General features: G+C 39.8%; 1 protein-coding gene across 3 annotated transcripts in view; it reads right to left on the reverse strand.

Moving 5' to 3' along the window:
• Nucleotides 1–26669, reverse strand: part of coro1c (coronin 1C) — a 43827-nt gene extending 17158 nt beyond the window's left edge. The window contains exons 1-5 of one of the 3 annotated variants that reach the window (XM_018091891.2): nt 26170–26401; nt 13740–13939; nt 1825–1947; nt 1490–1619; nt 1105–1286 (exon numbers count right to left, since the gene is read on the reverse strand). In XM_018091891.2, coding sequence (XP_017947380.1) covers nt 1105–1286; nt 1490–1619; nt 1825–1947; nt 13740–13934 — 630 coding nt within the window. In that variant the 5' untranslated portion in view covers nt 13935–13939; nt 26170–26401. 3 annotated transcript variants of the gene reach the window in all.
• Between the last annotated feature and the right edge of the window lie 987 nt (nt 26670–27656).

Below are 27656 nucleotides of genomic sequence, written 5' to 3' on the forward strand. Positions count from 1 at the left end.
GGTGGAACGCAAGTAACGAGCGGCGATAAGCGACAGCAGGGAGAGCTAAGGGAAGGCAGGCAAGCACAATACTGAACCTGGTGGGAGGCAAGTGGAACTCTGTGCAGCGTCTGCGCCCGGATTAGAGAGGCAGGTAACCTGCTATGGCTCGCTCCCTTGGAGTCTTACTGGCCTCAGAGCTCTGTATTCCCACGTAGGGGGTAACCTAGTCAGGAAACCTCCTAGTGGAGGTCCAAAGGTCAGCCCCTGGTGTCAGACTTAGTCTGACCGCTGATAATTTCTATTTCCCTGTAGAAGTCCAGAGAAGAGTGAAGGTCCTGTCTCCTTTAGGGACACTAGAAAAAAACTGAAGTTAACAGGAAGTGCAAGGGGGTATAGTAGTAGGGAGGAGGGGCTTCCTTCCTATTCTAGTGTCCTGCTCCTGCTAGGAGATACTATACCCCCAAGGTCCCTGTGTCCCACAGACACCTGCTAGAGAAAAGGGCGATTATGTACATCTTACTGTACAAACACTAGCTCCTTGAGAAATTCCTATACTTTTCCATAAACAAAACTAGTAAAATGTAATTGTAGTTAAACACCAGAATTAAGATAAAGGCTAATCTAATGCCCCATGTTGAGATTAGTCGGGGGCGATAAATCTCTGCTCAGAACGCCTTTCCACTGGCACCAAAGTAAATCGCCGTGGAAAGGCATACAAGTCACTTTGTTTAAAGCCGCCAAAGTTGCCTGCAAGAGGAACGTTTGCGCAACTTCTGAAATGCTAAGCGACGAGTATGCCCTTCCTCTGGCGATTCACTTTTCACATTCCTGAAACACACACATCTTTGGCATGCACATCAACAAAAGATATGTCTACTAAATAATGTTGTTAAACATGTCATATTATAAGTTCTGTCAATAAGATTATAGTTAAAGCTGTTACCAATATGACAAGAATCTGGCAAACGCTCCTTTGAGGAGCCAGCTGAGCTATTTTGTCCAATTCTACTTTACCTTGAACCTGAACTGCGGTGATTTTATACCACTGCGGTCCCTTTTTCAATACTACTCATATTATTTCTCAGAAGTCTAGAGTTGTTAGGTTAGCTCTTAGACACCTACCGATACCACTTCCATCTTGCGTGGATCTATTACACGAAGCTTCTTGTCTTTAGAGGCTGTGCAGATAAGGCTTCCATTACGGTTCCAGCATGCACTGTAGATCATATCATTGTGCATATCTTCCAAGTTAAACATGGCCTCTCCAGTGCCCACATTCCAAATGAAGATGGCGTTATCACATCCTATTAAACATAAATGAAAGAAATGTGTTATTTGCCAGACAGACTTTACTAATATCTGATTTTACATGTGCATTGTATATACAACACCATTCTACTGACTGACAGGTGTAATTCCTGCCTATATTAAAGTATAATGGATTCAAGTACAATGGGTATTGTCAGTATGCTATGTATCTGCCTCTGGATGCACACTATATTCCTACCTGCACTAAGCAATACATTACGCGCAGTTGGATGCCACGTGACAATGCCAACTCGCTTGGAATGTCCTTCCAGCACCACCACAGGATCCGTGAGTGGAATAGTCAAGCCATTCTCTGGGATCTGCCATACCTGAATAATGAGATCAACAAGATCATTTATCACATGATCCCTAGCTGGTAGCTTTATATAATAATATTGTGCATTGTATGTATTTATATCACATCACATTAGCAAAAACTGTTATTTTAGAATTCCATTCCATCAGGTTGCGTTGTTTTTAAACAGAAAAACTAAAAACAAAAAATATATATGAATAAAATGGCAAATTAATTACCATGACTGTGCAATCTTCAGAGCCACTGGCAATAACATTGTCATTGTGTGGACACCAGTCAATGTCCAGCACTGGTCCTGTGTGGCCACATACTGTTGGGTAGGATTTGTCAATTCTTCCAGACTGAAAAATAAAGTGCGATAATGTGAGAAGAGAGGTCTTTAGCCTAAAAACATATGATTACTTACATTAGGGTTAGTGCTTAGTACAAGCTAGATACTAAAATAGATGTAGGACTGTACCCATCAAAATGCCTTAGGGCCGTGACACACGGGGAGATTAGTCGCACCATGACAAATCTCCCCGCAATGCCATCCCACCGGCTAGAATAGAAATCGCCGGTGGGATGGCATATGTGGCGGGAAATTAGCCACCTGCGACAACGGAGATTTGTTGCGGTGTGACTAGTTGTCCCATATGTCACGGCCCTTACACAGATTTACCTCTTATCTATTTGAGAGCTGGGTAGTGAGTACAGGAAATGTTGCACACTTTTGAAATGCCTGCATTTATCTAAGGGCATTCTAATATACACTACATTTTTCCATGAATGTGGCTGACAAAAATACACTATTGGGTTGTGGTTAGAAATCATGGCACTTTGAACTCCTTACTAAATGAGTCCCTTATTTTTATTCCAGAGTTCTAGATTTTGAAAGAAATTTATTTTTTTTATATTAGCAAATACTGCACATCTTTTAGTTAAAAAAAAAAAAATTGGTGCTTCAGAAAAATTGTTTTGTTCATAAGGGATCATATATTAACCACCTGAGTATCCGCAAACATAAAAAGTTAGGATAAGGTCATGATTTTTACGGTGTACTTTTTATTTCTAAATTACACTGTTTACATAGCAAATAATTCACTCTACCATTTAAAATGTTATTCTTGAACCAACAAATGTATTTTTTTTTTTTTTTGTAATATTGGTTTGTAGGCGCCATCTCAGTGCATTGTGCCCGAGTTTTCAGAAGGAACCAGCACTACACATTAGAACTGCTTTCAGGTAACCTATCGTTTCTCCTACTCCCATGTTAACTGGAATCCCAAGCTGAACTTGAATTTCTTACTATTGAGTGCTCTTCTGATATCTACTGGGAGCTGCTACCTTGCTACCTTCCCATTGTCCTGCTGATCGGCTGCTAGGAGGAGGGTGATATCACTCCAATTTGCAGGTCAGCAGTAAAGTGTGACTGAAGTTTATCAGAGCACAGGTCACATGTGTGGCACCCTGGGAAATGAAGAGAATGGCTAGCCAAGTGCAATTTCAAAATTAAATATAAAAAAAAAATCTGTTTACATTTTTAAAAAAAGATTCCAATGCAGGATTCTGCTGGAGAAGCTCTATTAACTGATGTGTTCTGAAAAAACAAACATGTTTTGCCATGACAGTATTCCTTTAATAAAAACATTTAGCAGCAGCTTAAAATAGAGATTTCACACTGGACTGTAACTACAGTACTAAATGTATTTGTGACTGAGGGTACCCAGGGGAAGTTTGCTCTATTACTTCTCCAATAAGTAATATGGATTGATCAGCCTCAAATTGCTAGTGACAGAGACCAGTAGGAATCTGGCTAGAGAAGAGTTGGCGTGGTCTGTATACCACCATGATATGCATATTTCTCCCTTAGAAATATATATGTGATTTTGGTCAAAAGTAATATATATTCATACAACAGCAATTTGTGTTTAATGCTAATAAAACAGGGTGTTTAACTGCCACAGTGCTGCCAGGGAAAATCAAGGAAATAATTCCCTTCCACTCGATCCCAAATGAATGGTAAATGTGGCAGATGCTGGCAATGTCAGGCAGGGATCATTGGATAACTTTAGCTTCAGTGTCTCCGAGGGGCCCCTGCCAAGATCGCCAAAGATGTTTCACATCATCAATTTCAATGGGAAGTGAAGTCACCAGGGCAGGAAGATGTGACTGTTAAGGTTTTTTCTGATAGCGAATGTATAGTACAAACAATTCCCAAAAAAATTAAAACAAATACTCTAGTAACCAACACTGAGAAAGAGCATTTTTTTTACCCACTAGGGGGAGATCAAACTACACAATTCATAAAACATTATGTGCCAATGGAGTACTTACTACACTTGAGATTTAATCAATTCACACGATCACCAAGGCCTTTGGTACTGTCCATCTGTTGTACTTGTACTGCATTTTAGACACAGACTGGCTCTACGGGCAGGAACCTACTTCATATTGTGCTGCTTACTACATGGCACTCAAATGTAAAAATATACAGAGATTATTTTAACTCTCGTGCTCCATGTGTATACTTTTCTACACTGTAATATTAGGGCCAGCTGACATTTTTCTCTTTGTATTTATACAAAGAGAACATTAAGAGATGATTACATAAATTTCTCTTTCGACGTGCTCCATCATGTCTCTGCGCTGACCTATGGAGCAGATATTTGCACAAAAATGCATAGTTGTGTGCTTCTGTGCTCATATTTGCTCCATGTGTCTGCACACAGGCAGACTCTTAAGTATGTCAGCGCAGAGCTGTGCCATATATCTAGCAAATAACATTTGAATACTTTAGTGTTTTTCTATCCTCTAAATTTAATAGTCATTAATTAGTATTAATTAGTAAATGAGAAATTATTTACAACTATGAACAAAACAATGCAACGGTCCACAAGAACTGCCTACTACACAGAGGCTTTTATCATTGTGGGTAAAAACAACCTTAAGGAACAGCACGCAAACTGATGACCGTTTATCAGGAAAAAAAAACATCCTCTTAGCTTTCCAACTGTGAAAATGCAATGCAATGCAACCACCCAAAATGTACTACCTTGGGAGGAGAAATATTTGAGCACTTTATAGGCATACTTCTATATTTATACCAGGTATGTACACAATGCTTTACAATGTGTAACTGCAAAAACCTAATTTTTAAAGAGGAGCTGCCTGCAGTATACTAATATGGCATTGTTTTAAAGGGGAAGTAGCAATTTGCAGAACACTTGTTTCCTAGTGATAACCACAAAGCTTCTATTTTTGAGACATCTAAATTTAATGATTCAGTAACAACATATAACAAAAATATTGTGTACCGCTTAGGACTATTGTATAACTGTATTGTGCGGGAGTCATACAAGCCAGTGTTCAACAGCAGTCCTATAATTAGTACCATACTGTGTGGTGGAGGAACTAAGGGGGCAGACTAATCTAAGGACTTGGTCATGTGGCCTTCTGATTGTAATGCTTTAAGCAAAATATGCGGGTAGCTAGGAAACCAGCGTTTTCTTTAAGCATATCCAAAAATGGAAGAATGGAACTGTCTTCACAGCAGTGTACTTTTTTTCTTTTATTTAAACAGGGTTAGGATACGGCCACAAACAGGCCAATTCTCAGCGTATGGATAAATGTAAGCAGAGAATCAGCTCCTATGCGGTCATCAGCCTCCCCCTATGAATGCACCCGGAGCCATTACATCAGCCTGGGTGCAGGCACACAAGCGGTTTTCAGTGCCAAAATGCATACTCGGGTGGCTGATTTAGTGATCTGGGTGTAGTCACAGTAGTATACAGCGTAGGGGGCAGATTCTCAGCCTATGTTTATCCGCAGGCTGGGAATTAGCCTGGTGTGGCATTAGCCTAAACAGACTAGTGTCATTTATTTCCCCTGAAAGTAAATAAGGAAGGCAGAATATTGTGCACAGAATAACCTCTCCAAATTAGAGAAAAAACAAAAAAAACCCAAAGCTCTATATCAAACAGCCCTATACAATTATGAACACATCAAGTGGTAATTGAATAAATGGCACAAAATATATTAGTTCTAGTTATCTATAGCAACAAATCAACATGTTTAAAACAAATAGCTCACTGGGTCCTTTGGGCTCCAGTCCCTGGGCAAAAATAAACACAAACATTTGTAAAAGCAGTTACAAGCTCAAACAAGAAATGTCACAGTATTATAGGGATCATGGAGACCCACCTTAAACAACTGAGGGATTTATTTTTGGTTTCTGACCAATGTGTTAGAAGCTTTATAAAAATGTGAGTGTGTGTGTCCCCAACACCTTGTTTACTCAAGCACAGGATTTAGCATCATCATCACCTCACTGCAATGTAATGTGGAGTCAGATTTAGCACACATCCCATGGCACACAGTCATTTCCCTCAAAGAAGGCATGAAAGACTGACATTTCCTATTGAAATGAGCTGAACCTGTTTGTCTTTTTTTGTGTTTTTTTTTTTTTTAATAAAAAGCAAATTCTAGTCCATTTCAATTTTTGCATCAGTTCCATCTGAGGGATGCAATATGTTAGGGATGGCACTTTTTTCTCAAAGCCCTTCATCTACTTGGCTCAGCATCGTGAAAATACAAGCTTAAATGAGTCTTTGGTCTGCACGATAACATTCTGCACTATATCTGCAAAGCATCTTTTTGTTTGAAAATACCTGTAGTTATTCTGGTACGGCATTGGGGGGCAGTTCATGAATACATGTTATCTAAAAGGTTTACTAAACACACCAAAGGGCTGTGGCACACGGCACCCGAAATCTTTCCTCCCAAAACGTTCTGAGAAGAACCCTATTTAAACTGAAGTTAAATTCCTTGTGTCTTTGGCTATGGAAAAGTGGCAGTTTGGGGAGGAAGGCTTGCAAAGCATGAAACACAACACCAGTGGTTGATGCATGCACAGCATTTGCTCATAAAGAAAGGTAAATCCTATTGTTAGCATGGTATGCAGCAACCATAAAAAGCAATCACATGCACATATCTAAGGAAATCTAACTGTCCTTGACATATGCACCAAGTAATTTTAAACAAAGCAATTCTGATAAAATGTGGATAGCAGCAACTAAAAAAAAATTACTATACCGCAAAGTTATTTAAAGGGGAAGTATGCATGTATAAAGTTATTTAAGGAAGTAACCTGATATAAATAAAGCTCTGGTCTTTACAGTACCAAGGAAGCTATTACTGAGCAGTTATTAAGTGAGAACAACATAGCACTGATTAAAGCTGGCCATACACACACCTATATAAATCATACAAAACAAAGTTTCGTACAATTTTCGGACCGTGCGTGGGCTTCAAACTATTGACACAATCATGTTTGTACCATGACGATTGGTTGTCAATTCGACTGGGCAGGTTAGGCAATTTCGGTTGGATAAAAATAACATCTATGTGTGTATTGTGAATCTGGTTATGTCCCAGAAATGCACAGTAGGTCACCTTCGTATAATTGGTGTCTGCAAATTGTTCATGTTCAGAACATCCTCCGATTTGTTATTTTTAGGACTTTATCCTACAATTTCAGTCTGAATGTTAATTTTAGATCGTTGCATTTAAACGCAGGATCAATATGCAAAGGTTTGTTGGAAGAAGACTAAAATATGAACGTGAATGGCCAAACATACAGACTAAAAGTCCCCATACACGGGCCGATTCTAGCTGCCAATATCGGTCCCTTAGACCGATTCTGTCACTACCGACGGGCCTGCCCGACTGATATCTGGCCTGAAATCGAGGCAGGTTAAAAAATCTAGTCGGATCGGGAAGCACATCGGCTCGTTGATGCGGCCCCCGAACCAACTTTGCCTATACCCTTAGTTATAATTCGATCGTTTTGCCCCAGGGACAAATGATCAAATTAGCCTGGATTCTCCCGATATCCCCCACCCGTAGGTGGGGGGTATCGGGAGAAGATCCACTTGCTTGGCGACATAGCCAAGCGAGTGGATCTGAAGGTGTATGGGGACCTTACGATACATTAAAGGCAACACAAGCTGTCAATATAGTGAAATGCAAACCCTCAGTTTTGAGAAATAAAAGGAACTAACTAGTAATACAGGTATAGGACCCATTATCCAGAATGCTCGGGGCCAAGGGTATTCCGGATAAGGGGTCTTTCCATAATTTGGATCTCCATACCTTAAGTCTACTAAAAAATAAATAAAACAGTAATTAAACCCAATAGGATTGTTCTGCCCCCAATAAGGATTGTTTATGTCTTAGTTGGGATCAATTACAAGGTACTGTTTTATTACTACAGAGAAAAAGGAAATCAGTTTTGAAATTCTATTTTATTTGATTAAAATGGAGTCTATGGGAGATGGGCTTTCCGTAATTCGGAGCTTTCTGGATAACGGGTTTCCGGATAAGGGATCCCATACCTGTACTAGTAACTTATTTTCCTCAGTAAACAAAAGATTCCTGTTCCAACTTCCCATTAATGGTTAGGATACTGTAAGGATGATTGTTACATATTAAATACTCTGCTTGTTGTAAGCTTTGTTTAAAAAACATTTCTTTGGCACACAGGCTGCTTTATTCAATCACACAGACTGATAAGTTTGCATGGGTTTTAACAGAAACTTTCCTGCAGAGGGTATGATGCCCGTAAGAAATACAGGTACGGGCAGTTATCATGTAGTCAAATGCGGATGAGGATAGGGGGTGCAACCTGGGTCACAAAATAGATTTCTCTGCCTCCTTTGAACGTTACAGTACTAGGATGACACCACTTGTGGGTCGGATGGTGGATGAAACTGTTGTGGGGAGTTTTGATTGCTGGTTCAAGCAAGGAAAAATGCAGATCAGACCAGTGCAGATTTCTACCATACATACCCATCTAGGAGTTCATAAATAACAGATATTCAAAGCTTGGATCCCCCTTAAGAAAAACCAAACAAACAAAAACACTGTATGGAAAAAGGGTTGAAAATGATCATTTATATGGTGAAGTTTTAGACCTTTACTAAAATCCCACTGAAACATAATTCTCTTTGAGGAGCTTCCATTATTCACAAAAGGTACAACATTAAAACGAAGCAGTGGATGTAATAAGCCAAGTATAGTGAACGTGTTGCAGGTGCAAAACGAAAAGACAAGAAGTATGTAACAGTTTTAAAAAATGTCTCTGCACCAACAAAACAGCCAAAATCTCAAAGTAGAAGGAACCAAAAAATGTCAAAGCAGGGAGAGAAAATAATAAAAAAAAAAGCTGGGTGCTTTGTGCAGATATTATTTTAATTGGAAAAGCTTTGCTATTTCTTCCAAGCCGTGGAATATGAAGAAGTCCTCACTATCCCAGGAAGTGAGAGATGGTGGAACAGCACAGGCACACCGACGCCCTCCCCTCCCCAGCTCTGCCTGAGCCGCTCAGAGAGTAAAATTGCCCATATAAGGCCATGGAAGATTTGAGGCATGACAAGCTCACAATCCCTGCTTCCTATCCAGCCTGCTCATTGGCTGCACTGTCTCTGTGGCACCATGACAAGCCCAGGGTGTGTGCTTAGCAAGAATAGACACAGCAGCATTAACAGCTAAACCCTTCATCTGCCAAATCAAAGACCATGGGATCATGGAAAGGCTATAACATGATCTAGCCTGATTACACAGAAGAAACAATGAATTATCTGCAGTTTCACATTTATAATATCCTGCCTGTAGTAATCTCTTACAGGCAATAAAAGGTGCCCTCCAATCAAAAAAATGTTGTAAAGTTATTTGTAAAAAATTACAAAAGCTGTGTTCCTTTATCCCTTTTTGTTCATTGGGTCTTAAGGTGGCCATACACGGGCAGATTTAAACTGCCGACTCAGCAACTTATCTGTCCCTGTATGAGGGCCCTCCAACAGGCCTATGGGACCAATATTTCGCCAAACATCCAGTCGGATTGAGGACAGCATCAGATCGTTTATGTGGCCCTTGCTCTAATACACACGTCAAACACAAGGCCCGCGGGCCAAATTCGGCCCGCCAGGCCTTGCAATGTGGCCCGCACCGTGACATAGGAGGCTTGTGATCTCGCCGGCCGTACTTGCTATCTATGTGCATGCGTAATAGATAGCAAGTACGGCCGGCTATGCCATAGTAACAAGTCACGCGAGATTCAGGAGGCGTGACCTATAGTCCGGCATCCGATGTGGTTGTGCGGGTGGCTCCTTCTCTCTTATGCCGGCGGCAACAGGCCTTTTTATAAGGTTGCGCCCGTGCGTATGACGTCACACGTCAGCGACGAGGCGCTGCCTTATAGTAGTGCCTGTTGCCGCGGCATAAGAGAGAAGGAGGCGCCGACATCACTGGTCTGTTGGGGGTACTTTCTGTGGGGGCAATTGGGGGCACTGTGCGGGCTGGCTACTGTCTATGGGGGGTACTGTGTATGAGGCAATTGGGGGTACTTTTTATGGGGGCAATTGGGGGTACTTCGTATGGGGGCATTGTGTGTGGAGGCTACTGTCTATGGGGGGTACTGTGTATGAGGCAATTGGGGGTACTGTTTATGGGGGCAATTGGGGGTACTTCGTATGGGGGCACTGTGTGTGGGGGCTACTGTCTATGGGGGGTACTGTATATGAGGCAATTGGGGGCACTGTGTGTGGGGGCTACTGTGTATGGAGGGTACTGTTTATGGGGGCAATTGGGGGTACTTTCTATAGGGGCACTGTGTGTGGGGTCTACTGTCTATGGGGGGGTACTGTGTTCAGTAAACCATTCGGCCCGCGATTTAGGCTGGATTTTAGATTTTGGCCCCTTCTCTGATTGAGTTCGACACCCCTGCTCTAATACCTGTAGCTTCTATTCCCTTTGTTGTAATTTGATCACTTGGCCCTAGGGCTAAAAGATCTAATTAGCCTGATATTGCCCAACTTAGGCGGGCATATCAGGAGAATGATCTGCTCGTTTTGTGGCCTTGCAAATAAGCAAATCCTATGGTCTATGGCCACCTTTACTCTTAAAACAATACAACAGGAGTCAGGTCTGCTCCATGTTTTTGCAAAACCATTGAAAATGTAAAATGAATGCTTATAGGGCAATTGCTAAGAATAACTATTTTTCAGTGTGAAAAAAAGCTTTTGGGCAGAGGATTCCTATTAAGGCTCACTAACAAAATCATATCCTGGCAGTCATATATAACTTGAAGCACACATCAATAGCCGCTTTAAAAGATATATTTTACTCTAAGCTTTTAATTATTTTTTCAACTCCTTTTCTATAAATACTACATGTAAAGTTTCCTTTAAAGGGGTGGTTCACCATTAAATTAACTTTTAGTATGTTATAGAATGTCCTGTTCCTAGCAACTTTGCAACTGATCTTCACCGTTTATTTTGTATAATTTAAGCAATTATCTTTTTATTCAGTCCCCCTCCTATTCATAATCCAGTCTCTCATTCAACCCACTGCCTGGTTGCTAAGGTAAACAACACCCTAGGAGAGCTGCTGAACAAAAAGCTGAATAACTGAAAAACCACAAAAAACACAATTACAAATTGTCTCAGGATATTACTCTTTAAATAATACTGGAAGTTAATTTATAACAACCCCTTTAATAAGCAAATAAGTTTTACTTGAGAACAACTGATCAAAACAGTGATATAAATGCTTTGTGTATAATACTAACAGAATATGTTGCATGCTGCACAGCAATGTTTCCAGCAACACAAGAACATTGGAAGAGTAAGTGAAGCTACTAAGTGAAGCAATATTCATGTCCTAAAACTGTACACCATATGGCAAGGAAATCCATATCAGAACAAAGAGAAATAACAGCTTTGGGACAGATTTGTCAAAACAGAGTTACAGAAGCTTCAGTTTCAAATAACAGCAGAAGTATATTTTAGCTCTAACGAATGCATAAAGTGGCAAACACAGAACCCAGCCTATAAGCTTGGATTCGTTTTCATAGTTTTTTTTTTTTTTTTTTAATACAGATAATCCAACTCCTAATTTGTATACATTTAAGTTAGCGCAAAATCAGCTGGACAATGCTTTAAAGTAGAACTAAACCCTAAAATGAAAAAAAAGGAGCCTAAAGTTTCAGAATCCATATAACAGTAATGATCCAGTGCTTCAAAGTTGTCACAGCATTTTGGATTTTGTAAGAAGTGTCAGTGACATGCTCAGTGTGCTCTGGGCAGCTATTGAGAAACTCAGCTTAAAGGAAAAAGAAAGTCAAAGTCACTTAGGGGTGCCAAAATGTTAGGCACCCCCAAGTGACTTTGACCACCTACCTTTTACCCTGAGCTGGTGCCCGTGAGGAGAGAACAGCACCAGCCCGGGGTAGCTGCCGGCGCTTACTTCTTCCTGACTCGCTGCGCGCGCATGCGCAGTAGAGTGAAAAGCCGAACTTAAACATTAAAGTCGGCTTTTCACTCTACTGCGCATGCGCCCACTGCTGGCATTTGCAGCAACGGAAGCAGGAAGCGCTCCTCTCCAGGTACCCCGGGCTGGTGCTGTTTTCTCCGAACGGGGGCACCAGCCCGGGGTACAAGGTAAGCGGTTAAAGTCACTTGGGGGTGCCTAAAATTTTGGCACCCCCAAGTGATTTTGCCTTTCGTTTTCCTTTAAGGGCTGTCGTAAATTAAACAGGATAGGATGTTGACCTCATATAAGCTGATGCTACACGACCGATTATTGCAAATTGCAGAGATTTCTGAGCTGCTACATAATGAGCATCTTAATGGTTTTTTTAGCCTTGTATTGGGACGTTTACATTCCATATACTCTGTATATCAGTGCCTAAGCTCAGGTAAGTGACGGCAGCACCGCGTTGCTGTAAATCAGCAGAAAAGATAGGGAGTTACTGGAGCATCAGATTCACAGATCTTCCCTGCGAAAGGGTTGTGTTTGCCTTGAGCTGACACAGAACCCAAAAATATAAATGTGCAGCATTTCTACCCTACTTTTTTGTTAAGCTTGTGTTTTCCTTTAAGAGAGTTTATCCCTGGATCAGCTATGCACTAGAGATTCAAATAACTAAAGCCAGGATTTGTTTTAGGATATGGCACAGTTTGCAGAATTTGGGTTAAGCTAAGTATCAGTTCCCTGTTTTCCATAGCTATACAGTCAAATGACATTATGCCCATGGTACAACAGGAATTATTCTTTGTATATGTGGGAATTTCATGTGCATGAGGCCACAGAACATTTCATGTTTGCGTTTCTGCATTTATATGTGTGCCCACTAGATGACACTTCTTCCAAACCCCACAGAGAACATATAAGCAATCATTTGAGTGTAACTGAAAAAAAGCTAAGGTGGCAAAGTTTGAAGCAATAATTTTCTATTCTTTATTATATACACATCTTCCACTATAAAGTCACACAGAGCAGAACCCAACAAATAGTATCATATGAACTGTGAAGGTAGGTGGGAATGAACCAGTAAAGTAGCCTTCCTGTTTGCACTCAGAGGTCATATAGCAAATATCTGCCAAGGAATGCAGAAATTTCCAGTATTGGGTAAGAGCTACATCCCTCACCTTTTATTAGACAACACTATTATTGTCCCCTTTAAAAGGAAAAGTAACACTAAACATTTTTAAGTAAAAAATCTATTCTACCCTGCCGCAATAATTGCCCTGTTTGATCGATCCTAGCTTGCCTCCTGCCTATACAGAAGGAAGGCTAGGATCGATCAGTCGATCACCGCATAGTGTATGCTTCCCCTGATACTTCCCCTGCATCGCCATATCGCCTTTCTTCAATGACTGGAAGCCAGGTTTTAACAGGTATTTTGTACTAAAGCATTCAAAATTATAAATGGTTTGCAGGATAGGGCAATTATTGGGGCAGGGTAGAATAGATTTTTTACTTAAAATTTTTTAGTGTTGCTTTTCCTTTAATATTTTCTTTTTAATCTTGTAACACTTCAGGTCAGTTGTGTATGGGTAGGAAATTTCCTGTCGTTCCCCTGAACCTATTCATGCTATTATGGTGCTTAACTTCCTTTTGGTCCCAACTTCCAAGTTTCACAGACTTCCTGCAATCCCAATCTTGCAGCAAAAGGAAGAGCCACAAGCCTTCAAACATTGCTTATATCCAGAAAACAAATTTAACTTAACACATGGAAAGATAAATTACCATTTGTAATCATCATATGATAATCATGGTTGTTAGATTGGATAAATTATAAGGTAATAATTACCTTTTGTAGAGGCAACACCAGAAAGGCCCCCCCACCACTTGCTTCAATAATTATGGCAACAAAGTTGGGGTTGACAGCACAGAAAGAGCTGTCCCAAGTAACACGTGAGACCCGTATATCATCGTAGCATTGGTCGTTCTTCAGAGCTTGCCCGAAGACGTGCCGGAACTTGCTTTGTCGCACCACGCGTCTCATTTTATCTATGAGTACATAAGCACAAATACCATAAATTAATACAATACTATACAGTTGATCAAAACACACTAATTGCATGAGGCAACACATATAATATAATATAATATAATATATATATACATATATACATACACACACACACATATACACACTGTTTAGAACTATTTCACTGATAAATTTGTTTTTGTAAGTAATTGTTTCTAGAATTTCCTAAACCTGACTGTCCCCTCTCAGCCTGTCAGTTATAGCGTCTAATGCTAACAGACACTGCTGTACAAATATGGCAGCCCCCTCATAGAGGAACATGGGTATTGTAAAAGCATAAGAAAGTACTTTAATTTTAGGGGTCAGTATCTCTTTAACATACATTTTGCCTATAGTCTTAGTAAAGAAATATGTATAGGTGATATTTTTTTCTTTCTTTCCCAAAAAAAAAAAAAAAAACACGACCCTACTTTCAAAAGTACTTTCTGCATTTTACATGGCACAGTTTGCAGAGTAGAAGGGTGTAAAATAAATTACCAGTCCACAGGTAAGCTCTATGTATAATGAGCTACTCCTTATCTCAAAGCCCACAAAGGCTGAAGTTTAGGATTTGTTTATAACAGTGCATATCATCTTGCTTTAAACAAATGTAAACAATTACAGAGGGAGAGAATTCAGTGAAAACAAAATATTTTTCTATTAGTGCATCAAAATAGTAAAATATTAAAAAAAAAACAAACAAACAGGCACTTTTCATTGCAAGTCCTATTTATTGTGCTCAAATTTAGCATTAAGGGATTTGCAACATTTTTTATGGCACTGAGAAAAAAAAAAAAAAACTTTACCCGAAAAGATCAAAAGTCAAAACTGTATATTAGATATATGTGGGCAGACTCACAGCGGAATCCATATTATATATATATATATATAAATATAAATATATATATATATATATTTATCGAAAATAATCATCTGTGGCCGTGTGTGTGTGTGTGTGTGTGTGTGTGTGTATACACACACATGCGCAAATATGATCTCATGTACTGTTCAGTTGTAACATCTTTCTGCATTTTCTAAGAATATGAAAAAAAAACATTTCTATACATCCCATATACTATTAATATTTTCCGTAAAAAAAAATAACACACTTAAAGCTGAAAACTACATTGGCTGGCAATGCATCCTGCCATTTCCCTACTGCACAAAAAAATTATAATACAAACAAAATGAGCATGCTTAAACAAAAAGAGCAATACCGTCAAGTATTTCTGTCTGGTAATAAACATCAGTCCTGAATTAGGTGCATCATTTCTGAATAGCCAACAATAAAGCATTGAGTTAATAAAAATAGGAAGAGCACCTTATTCCCTGCTACATCATTTCTGAATACTATGAATGTCTATGTTCCTACATTAATTAATACAGGCTTTATATCTCAATGGCATGGCTATATAAGGAGTACAGATGGGCTTTAGAATCAATATTTAACACAGCATTCTAGTCCTTATAAGGCTAAGCTATTCTATATAATATAGGATACACTGAGCTTCCAGACATTGTGCTATGTGTGCAAAAGCTTTCTGCATATATTTGCCTACTTGTAGCAGCACAGACCACCAGTCTTTACTTCCTATGGCCTTGGGCAGCATTAATACATGAACAGACACGAGGGGAAAAAAAAAACATGGAAACCAAAAGCCTAAAACTGCCTTGTGCACCACTGCCCTAAATATCCCACCTTATTACCACTACAATGACTACAAAAGAGTGCAGGTAATTCACATCTGTAGAGCAATTACCCCCACCTTGGTACAAGTAGGTCTACAGGAAATGTTATTTTCTGTTCTTAAACCAAATTCAATAGAAAATGCATCTATCTAAGCAACTTTTCCACTGGTCTTCATTATGGGGAGATGTATTATGCAGTGTAAAAAGAACAGTCACAAAACTCCCACACATCGCCATATTTACATGTATAATCGCCATACACACATAATTTTTTACAAGCTTTTTCTTATAGTGACTTCCACTGGAACACAAAGTCTGAAGCCACGTGAAAAATAAAATTTGCTTTTTTTTATGCCATTTCTTCAGCAAATTTCTTTTTACACAGCATATTAAATAGGCCCCTATATGTTCTCAGCTATTAGGCTAGTACAGTCCATTCTGCTTCCATTTGCCTGCCAATGCATTCCCAGGGTGGATATCAGTTTAGATACCAGTTCATTCTGTTCTGTGTGCACAGTGACAGGCAAATAAAAGCAGAGTGAATGGCGCAAGGCAGAAATGGAAGGGCTGTGTTCTACAAGCCTTAGCATTTCTATTCTGCTTCTTTCCAGACCAACTGCAATTTGCCCTAGGGTATTGCTTTCCTGCATAGTGCATCATCATCAAACTTCGTTTTGGATACACCAGAACAAGTTGGGACAGAAAAGTTTAAGCATTGCTATTTGATACTACGCAAGCAGCTCCCAAGAATTTAACACAAACATGCACTCATGGACAAATGAGTACTCTGAGGTGCTATTCAGGTGCTTAAAGAGCTGCTAGCATATCCTGCTCAGGATCCAGAAATGTTCTGCTTGGGCTATGCATTGTCCCAGTCATTCTTGAAAGTCTCAAACTACTTCAAAAGGCTATGGCTAAAGGTACTATGCTTTGGGGGATACAAAACAGAATGAACTGTTTTTATCAGCATAACTGCTACAATAAACACACATGGGTTGTGGCATGATTCCAAGGCTAATTAAAGGGAAGTAACATTAAAGCAGAAAAGAAACTTACTCAAAAGAGGAATTTTAAAATTGAAGATTAAGTAAACATCATCTACATAAAATAAGAACATAAATCTTATTTTAGATGATCAGAAAAATCTAATGCCATATGCTATTCTGCAAAGGAAGCCATACTCATATGCCTAAAATTTGTTTCAGGGTGCTGCCGGCTGGTTATTCTGACAAACATTATATGTCATTTTATTAATCAGTGCCCTCTAGTGGGAAAAATAGCAGCTTATGTGCATGGTAAAAGTGTTTGAACCAAGACTAAAAGGTGGCCATACAAGGAAAGATCCGCAGATCTTCACCTAAGGGTGGGCAATATCAGGCTTATATGGTCGTTTGGCCCTGGGCCGAAATTATTGAATTAGAACAGCAGGTATAAGCGCCGTCAGGGGAATCAGACAGAAAAATCAAACCTGCCCGATTTCAGGCCAGATGTTAGTCGGGCAGGTCCATTGTTCGTGCCCATACAAGGGCAGATAAGCTGCTGAATCAGTCTAAAGGGCCAATATCGGCAGCTAGAATCGACCCATGTATGGCCACCTTAATGCCCAACTGGGTGATTTCTCAACCTGCAGGGTGCAGGCACCAAAGAAATGAGATACAAGCGGAGGGGCAGTTTCTTGGCCTGTGCTTAAACACACTTTAGTAACAGCACCATGTTGCAGCTGGCCTTACACGTAAACGATTTCAGTGCGATACCACAAAATCGACGAATTATCATAAGGTTGGTGTGCACCAAATGATCGTACACCATCCTATCTACTGACATTGGCCAGAAAATTGATCTGACCGGTTTAAAATTTTTCTTCTTTAAATGGTGAAATTTGTCTATTAATAAGATGGACGGATTTTGATGGCTTAACAAATTGGAAACTGCACATGTACCGGCCATTCATTCTTTGGCACGAACATTCATTTCAATAAATTACAGCAGTATATATTGTGATCCATTACAAACATATACAATTTATATATTTTTTTTTTTTTCAAATGTTGTACAACAACCAAAAATTGAAAGAGGAAACTGTCCAATACAACATACATTGTCTTTTAAATCATTCATAGCACATTACAAAATTGTTTGCAGGACCAAGTACAGCTTGAAAAGATGTATACAAAATTATATGCATCAAATCCTCTTCCAGTTTGGGCCTCAACTAGACAATATCACTTAAAATGGTCGTTTTCATTGATGGCCAAATCGTACTTTTAAATAATCGATAAGCTCAGCAGTATGATAAAGAAATATTTGTTTACAAATCTACACATATATGGGCACTTGAAGTCTCCTTTAACATCAAACTATCCTTTTTGTGTTTAGCCTGAAAAGGTTTACACAACTTCTACCATTTTCTATCATTACACAGTATTAGGTTTCTATAAGTGGCAACAATAAAAACATCTTTACAGTGAAAGAAATAATAATGGACCAGATGTATGTACAACTTTCCTGTAACTGGTACTGTTGTACCAATAGTATTCGTACAGAAAGTATAATTTCAATTTGGAAGGCAGTATAAATAGGTGCTCTTTGTTCAGTATTGCCAATTAACAGCACACAAAAGGTCCAGGACAACTAACAAGTAGAAGTCTCAGTAGTGAGCAGCTTATATATACCCAACACTCTCCTATTCAGTGGCTGAGAGCATGTCAATGAATGTGAGGGACAGTAAATGTATGGCAATGGCCACCAACTTCCCTCTAAACTAATCTAAATTTTCACCGGACTGTCCCAGGTCTACCTCCATCATGCCACTGACACACCCTTTTGTCACCGCCCTGCCCCTCATAGTTCTGCCCTCCTACCCCCCACCCCCCATATAGATGCACCTGTAACTATTTATAAAAATATGACAACCCTCATAAGCGATTTTTAACCCTACACATAGACAAACATATGTATTTTAGGAGCAAGGACAGAAAATTGCATAAGCTATTGCTTTATGCGTATTGGTATGGATGCGAGGACCAGAAACAAATTTTTACCAATACTGCTGCTTTATCAGCAAGTTTCAGTTGTCTTCATTATTCTACCTTGTGGTTCCTTCAGCTAGATTCTCTTCTTCATTCTCTGGACTTCCTGTACTATGTGGAAGGCACTGCTAGGAAGACAGGATTTAGATCTGTCAGAATTTCCACCGGCAATTCACTTTATTGCCAGTGGAAAGGCTTTATGGGGGCCCATCAGCCTTAGGCACACTACAAACAGAAAACTTTGATAGTAAACACTGAAAAACACTAAAGAGCAAGTAAAAATTTCTAGTGACATTGTAATTAGAGGTCACTCTGAGAATTATATAAAATAGCTAGCTAAAGGTCATAAACATCTGGCCTGCATTCATACCTATGATAAAGGTTATCATTCATATTGACACTGCTCCTGAAGGAAGGGATCTGTGTTTTTTGCAAGTGAAGAAATCACCCATTGACATAATTCTGAATTAAACTGGTACTCAGTGCCTTATTACAAAGAAGGGTTAAATGTCACATAATGCATTTTCTCTGCTAGTGGAGTAAACACAGCACCTCCTACCCATGTAGGAAAAAGCATGAAAGGTGTCTCTTTTATGTCTGTTAGTACTCACACAGGGTGGTATCTGTGTCATTGGCTGGATCTGCATTTTGCCACTGCAGGAGAAAAGGAATCTACCGAAGATGATGCATTACTTGCTTTGATTTTGAAGACAAAGCAGAATCAATTTTGCAAACTTATCATAGTAAATAATACCAAATGGTATATTCTGTAATGGTTGCCTGCTCTACTTTTGCCAGCTAGATATTATATTTGCAGTATGTACATCCATCTTTAATGACACGTATGAAATCTGTAAGGATAGCTGGGAACATGGAAAACATCCATGACATTTTCAAGTAAGAAACCAACTAGAGCTTCCAAGTCATCATCAGAAGGAAATTGAGTGTTTTTTTAGCAACGTTTGGCCTAACAAAAAAACAAAACAAAAAAAAAAAAAACTGCTTCCCGTGTACCGAATCACCAGTACTGGCATTTTCAGGCGCATCACATTTAAGTAAACAAAACAGGAGCAATAAGGACCAAGGAGGTAGGGACCAAAATACAAATAAAGGAAAAAGCAGTGAATTCCAAGGTTAGCAATGACATATTTGTAAGATGCTGTAAGCTCGCTCTCCCCTTGCATGCCATGAGGCACTCAGACAAACCCTAACAGACCTCCTTTTGCAGTTTGCAAGCTTGAAATGAGCGCACAGGCTTTAAGTTATAATGAACTGGTCCCACTGGAAATCAATGGCAGATGAGATGTGTTTCCATATAGTTTCAGTCATAAATGGTTAATTAGGGTGCATTGTTTTACCGTGCTGGTTGACAGTTAAAGGGCACCCGTCATACCAATATTGTTACCCCCACTGAAGCAGATATGGGGAAGAATAAATGCAGTTGGGGAAAACATACTATTTTGTAAAGAAGCAGTCTGCAGGTGGAGATTAGCCAATGCTCTCCCCTCCACTCTGTCTCTGTACAGACAGGTACGGCATCAACCTGTGTGTAGACACATGGAGCTAAACTATGCATTTTCTCGCCAACGTTCTCGCCACACATAGGCCAACATTGCACCTGTCAGTGCAAAGACATGGCGAAGCAGGGAGCACATCTGCATTTTCTCTGCAGGAAAAAGAGAAGCCAAGCTGTATCTCTCATGTGACATTAGCCTAAAGAGGTGTACAAACAGTACAGTAATATACATTTTTACATATCTGTATCCAGAATTGTAAAGTCAACAGAATAACAACAATCCAGGATACAAAGAGCTTACAACTAAAATCAGATGGTTACTTGCAAACCAGCATTTTCCTTGGCTAATATGTTACAATTTTAGCCAAGAACATCCTCCAACCAAGTACACAACCGAAAAAGTATGCTTCGGTGTCAGACTGTCAGTACATGCACATCCAGCAAAAACAACCCTAAACAAGGAGGATGGGTATTTTATAACTCAGTACAGGTGTGGGACCTGTTATCCAGAATGTCCGGGACCTGGGGTTTTCCGGATAAGGGATCTTTCTGTAATCTGGATCTCCATAACTTAAGTCTAATAAAAATCATTTAAATATTAAATAAACCTAATGGGCTTGTTTTCCTTCCAATAAGGGGTAATTATATCTTAGTTAGGATCAAGTACAAGGTACTGTTTTATTATAACAGAGAAAAACAAAATCATTTTTAAAAATTTGAATTATTTGCTTATAATGGAGACTATGGCAGATGGCCTTTCCGTAATTCAGAACTTTCGGGATAGCGGGCTTCTGGATAAGGGATCCCATACCTGTAATAATCTTTCAAAGGTAAGTTAGCATAAAACCACACCAGACAGTGCTTCCATAAATACTAAATGCCCTTACCTATGTTACGTTTGCCTTTACAGTCTATTAGTAATGGGCAGTAAAATCAGTTTCCAAGGTGTGGCCAGCATGTTTGCATTGTAGAAGATCAATAAATACTAGATACACTACAATTAATCATCTAATGAGCCTGACTGCACTAAGGGTTGCAATTTAAAGTGCCACAATTATTTTCTTCATTTGCATACATCTAAATGGAAATACAAAGGGAGCAGGTCTAAGTCGGCATAGGCTGGTTTACACGGGAAGGAAAGCATTATAAAATTCATGGGACAGATTATTTTATAAAACAGACAAAGAACACCTAAAATGCACCTTTTTTACCCCTGTTTCTCCATGCTGTGAATGCCACCATGCTGGGGCTGTGCTACAAGTTTTTCTCCTCTGATAACCAAACCCTGTGGGAAAAGTACAGAAAGCAATGCAAAGGCCAACCTGCATCTTTTAGTCACCTGGTTTACAAAGCTGCTATGTTCCACCCATGTTACAAAAATGCACATAAATATCTCATCTCACAATTCACACAATAAAGGTAACTGAAAGTACACATATTTATGGCTTAATAAAAACAAACAAATGCTGTCACCTCAGTATATATATATACTATATACTATGCTTAAAGAACATGAAAATGCAGAATCACTGTGATTCTAGTTACTAACTTGAGACTACAGTGATTAGAATTTAAAATGCACTAGCCAGTGGCAGTTCTCTGCTCTGCCATATACTTCTAGTGCCCTGACATTCTCTACACGGCTCTGGGAAAGCACATGCACAGCACTGAAATTCCATGCAAGCACAGAAAATGTTGGTGAACCTGAAGAGTATGGTGGTGTGATTGTGGTCACTAGCATTAGGCCCCAAGCCAGTGCCCTTGTTTCAGAAATCAATGACCAAAGGTGTGAAGTTAAAGGACTACAATCACTGAGGGGGAATCAAACAACTTGGAACCTCCCAGTGAGTCTATATTTCCTTGTCCTTTCAAGGATAATAGCTAACACCAGGTGTTGTGAAAAAACATTCATGGTGTCTGTTCTTGACTAAAAATGTGGTCGCTACATGTACACACAGTGACAGGCTGTTGCAATAAAAGATAATGGAAGGTGCCATGGCAGTCTCTCAAACCACTGGGGAAACCGTTTGTTTGCCATAAAGGCATAGATATTGATGTCAGACACTAGGCTTTGTGTGTTGATCAAGGAACTGAAAAAAAATTATTAACAATGTTCAAACCCAAAATCCTGCTGCTGTCCGTGTGTGTGTGCATGGCCTAAGACCATTCTTTTCTATGATGACACTTGCAAGACACCGGTCTTCTTCATGTTATTGATTCATTGTTCTATATACCAAATGATCTAACGCACAATTATGTTGAACTGGTTGAAACTAAGCTTCTTGTGGGCTGAGTGACTGTGAAGCAGCGATTTTACAATATATTTTAATTACTAACAAGAAATATTAAATAATATTAAACTGAATGGGAACTTTCAAAGCCACCCTATTAACTTAAGCTGAGAATTCTTAGCCTGTGCTGTCAGATGAAATTTTCCGACAACAAAATTATTTAAGTATTCCAGTTCATCTTACAAGGTAGCTTCTTGCGGTTTTTGTATTTCTGAATCCAAAATTCCAATTGATTTTTTTTTTTTTTAACAGTTTTAACAGGCCATACCCAACTTAAAATAGAGCTGTACAGATTTTCCTGCTCAGTAGCCACATATTAGCAGTCTGCATGTAGTCTACACAGTTTATTGCAGCTTTCCCTTTGCTGCTTGGCATAGCTAAAGATTCCCCATAACAAAACTACATGAATATTTTACAGTTGTAAATTTTTGAGAATATACTTTAATTGATTTTTGTTATATGAAGACTTAGACATAGGGTATTTTTGTCTATGTTTAGGTCTTCGCATAACAAATACCCACATGACCATTACTGATGAAAGTAATAATAAAAGCACCTTGTTGTTTTAAGCCTCAAGCTGGCCATACACTGGCTGGCCTCCAAGGTATTTGAACTATTGGTTCACAGACCAAACAGACTGTTAGCTATCCACAGTTCAAACAGCATTGTTCTGTTTTTCAAACCAATTGCCCAACCAAGCAAATTTAATAGGGCGTGAGGAGGAGTTGTGGTTCCTCTCTGAACCATCCATCTGCTGAAATGGTGCTTTGGCAGAAAAAAATTATAGGTGATGGTTTGCTGACCCAAGCCTGATGCATGGGGCCTGTCCTATGCACTGAGATGGTAACTCCTTCCAAATTATGCTGCACCACCTCTTAAATACTCTGTAAGCAGAGGCAATGCCCTAAAAACTATACACACGTATGGTGGATCATGCCTAACCTGGTAACCAATTATCAGAAGAGTCATTACCTGACATGACCCTGAGGAAGCTGTGTAGGAGGTGAAACACAAAAGAGGCTGGGGTAGATGTACTGTGAAGAGGTCTAGCCTCCAAAGCTCCCAAAGTTTAGTAGGCGGGTTACTGTCTGGGGATTCTACCAGGGGGCTGATGGAGGTATAAAACCAACAGACAGTGAAGTAAACTGTACTGATCCTCTTGTGGGGGTGCTGATCCCCTGAGGGACATTACACCATTCTTTTAATTTCTGTGTGTTGGGCTAAACAATATCTGCCAGAAAAAGCGAACTGTAAAAACTACAGATTTAAAAAAAAAAAAAAAAAATAAATCTTTATTTTGCATGTTATGCCTCTCTTCAGCCTGCCATTTACTGCCAGATTAGGGTTATTTCTAGCAACTAGATAACAAAAAACATCAAACTGAGGACTCAATTAGTTCAAATACAATACTAATGAGGCGCAGAACTAAAGCTGTAATTAAAATAAATTTTAAAAAAACGTAGAAAGGAAGACCAAATCTATCAGTATTTGCATAAAGCTGCATTTACAAATTTTAAGAGTGCCCCTCATCAACCGACAATGTGGTATCAAGGTATATTACTTTTATGTGAAAGCTTCTAATCACAGAGCAGTCACATGATGCTAAAAGGAAAGTGCAGGAAAGGGAACTAGTATAAAGAGAAATGACGGATGGGTGAAAGAGCAAGAGAAGGAGGTGCTTAACAGATGGAAAGAGTAATGAAGACAGACAGAAGCAATCCATAGTATCTTCTGTTTCCCTAAGAATAACATTGCACCTTTAATGAGTAAAACCCATCTATAAAAGAACTGTGGGATTGCAGCCAACAAATGTATTTGTGCTCCAAAGCACAAACCCCCACATGCCTCCCACTTGTATGTGTATGGATAAAGGCAGTTTGCTGTAGACCACTGTGTTCTGAATAAAATGTTTTACAAATTCCATATTAATGAATTTCCCTAATTCCCCACCTCCTTTCACTCCCTACAAAAGGCAGAGGAGACAGAAGGAAGTCTCCTCCAGGGCGAAATAATTTCTTTAAGTCACATAGCTTAAGAAGAATATATGAAGGGGGAGAGTGGAAGAGAAACAACAGAGGGAATTCATACAGCAGCTGCCCTCCTGTATCTGTATGTGCATCCTTCACCCAGACAGCACTGATATGGCCATTCATTTCTAACATAACATGGCATCTCCCCCTCCCAGCTAATCAATGTAAAGGACAAACCAGAAAAGGAAAACTGTACTATGAAACCAGTGCAAAGGGTTACCATCTCTTTTCTAACAGCACCAGAGGTAATATACTGGCCCCATGCCAGCTATATTTGAAGTTAACATGGGCTTTGATAGTGGAAGAAATGACACAGCGAGTATCCCTCACAGAGAGCAATGCAGTACAGTATGCAATTAAGAGGTGATAAGCAACAAAGCCATAAAACACACCCAAGTTAGACAGTGTTTATACAGACTTTTTAGAGTTATTTGTGGTTATTTATCAAACTTCTAACACACCCTACATGTAGAGCACCAGTACTGCCACACACCCTGCCAATTGCCATATATATGAAAGAGTAACAGCAGGTATACACTGGATAAGTAGTACTAATACAAGCATTAAAAGCCCATTCCAAAATGATCAATATGAAGCACCAAAAAAGCAAATGCCAAACCATCAGCAACATTAAACTAGCTTGGCCTTTTTTGCACAGGGCACTTTAAAAATGTGTGTCAGGTGGATGCAACCAACTAGTGATGTGGTTGCCCCTCGAGTTAGGGTTGAAATTTGGATAACCATTGCAGGTTCAGGTTGGGTGCTTGTCACACTGGGGAAGTACACTCTTCCTCTGCTCCCAAAGTTTCTCTGTCTTGAAACCTAAGGCGCACACAGGAGTTGTGTATAGCATGGAAAGACACTGGTACAGTTTGGGCATGGGTCCTACAATGGCAACATTTTGCGGGTTAGGATAAGGTGCGCTTTAAGGTTTCACAGGTTAGGGACGGTGCGGGTGGACATCGCTGAAACCTTCCCCACTGGCCATCCAAAATGAAAAGAATTTAGTGGGAATGTATAAACTGTCTAAAAAACATTCAGTATTGATAAACAAAAACGGAATGTTTAATATTCTCTACATCAAGCCATAATTATCCAAATAGTGCACAGATTTTTGTAAAAGAAATCTACTGTACTGCTTGCTCTGTGGCTACAAATGAAATATGCATGGACTCCAATAAAACACTACCTCTAGTGGGTAAAAAGCCATAAAAACCATACAACTAAATGTTAAAACATCAGTGAAAGACATGGGGTCTGCACTCTCCATTCAAGAAATAGCTTTCACACAGCATATTACTTACCCTTAACCAGCAATCATGGCAGAGCAGAGTCGGCCACACCATAAGGCACAGCCTTTCAGTGAGGAAACTGGATGGCAAACAAGGGTTAAAAGCAAGGAATGACAAATGCTCACAGCCATGATCAGTCAATAACCGGCTAATGGGCAATAAGGGTCATTTACGAGAAAGCCCTGTAATGTCATTCTCAACCCTTAGCTTCCTGCAACGTAGGCACTCTTACCAGCAAGGGATTTCTATAGTTCCATTATTGATCCCCCACCCCAAATTTACCCACTGGCACCTACTCACTCTTACCCTGCCCAATTAAGCGAACAGATGGGTTAATATTATACAGCCAGATTCACACAGATACCTTATAAGTGGCACTCTATTATTCCTACAGCGAGCCCTCCTGCTCCATTGCCATTCTTTATTCCCATCAGCCCAGCCCGGCCGCACTGCAGGCCCGTCACCGAATCACTTCTCCACAATGAATTCCAATTAACACATATCATGGGTCCTGCTGCACTTACACCAGACCATGCCACTGCTACGGAAACGGCAAAGGCTGGGCTTACTCACCAAGAATGGGCAAAAGGGCAACCTACAGCAATGTAATCGTGACTGCACTGCCACACGTGGATTCTGGGAGTTGTAGTGCAAAAACAGCTGGAGAGTCGCAGCTGCAGATCCAGGGTTAATTATACTGCGCTGGCACATGAAATCAAGTGATCACTCCATACCTGACTCAATGATCTCTTCTTGGTGCCCTCCTTTGGAGTGGCTCGTATATGCCGGGAGTGGGTCCTTGTCGTCTTTCTGACTGGGTTGAGGGAAGAGGCACTCACACTTCACCCTTCCCGCACTCAAAATGTACCACTCACACCAGCGCTACCTCGCAGCCGGAAGCGCAACTAGGGCCCCACCTCCCTCCCGCCGCTTCTGACTGACGTAGCTAGAAGCCAATGGGCGAGCGAACGGGCTGCACCCAGAGCCGAAACTATTTTACTATCACTCCGCTTGGTGAGTAGCCCAATAGGGAGGGAACGCAAAGTAGTTCCATACATGCTGAGGCGTATTAATATGTATTGTAGACCTAAATACTGCGGTGATTTTGTTTCGCGCATGTATCGTTAGCGAAATATTAAGAATGTATTTGATATGATTAAAATTAACAATAGCATTTGACGTTATTGAAGTTCTCAAGTGCTCCTATATGTGTACACAAAGTATGTACTTAGGTTCATTCCAATATGTGGTGCAATAATTGTTGGGAACCGCCCTTATACCCCAAGTGAGGTAATAAATACTGCAGGCATACTTCTATAGAAACAATATTATGAAAGGCACTAATTTTCACCCAAATACTCAACCTAGTTGGCCTTCACTCAGGCCTTTAAAGACTATGTGGGAAAATTAGTGCTCCTACTACCACCCTTATGGCCCTCAGGCTGGGCTTAGTAATTGCCACTGGCTCCATTTTACATACTGTGCCAGAATGAACCCTGCTTAAAATAATACATGATAAAAGATATTTTTCATTAATTTGGAGCCTTTGCTTGATCTTTTTTACATTGGTAAAAACAACATTCTATTGACTTTAGCAACAGTATCAGGTTGGCAAGCTACCATTATGAAGATAGAGCAGACACTTTTGCATCTTATTACCTACATTACCTTATCCATGGTAATTTCCCACATACATTATTTCTTTATGGCATACATTCTCTGAAGAATCTCCTTCACAAGAATTGTATGGGGAAAATACACTAGTGAATACACCAGTCTTTAATCTGGACAGGCTCCATGCATAGTTACATTCTTGGTATAAAATAGTTAACTTGCAGTTTTATTTTATAT

The sequence above is a fragment of the Xenopus tropicalis genome, chromosome 1 (assembly GCF_000004195.4).
Source record: "Xenopus tropicalis strain Nigerian chromosome 1, UCB_Xtro_10.0, whole genome shotgun sequence".
In the NCBI taxonomy this organism is placed as follows: domain Eukaryota; kingdom Metazoa; phylum Chordata; class Amphibia; order Anura; family Pipidae; genus Xenopus; species Xenopus tropicalis.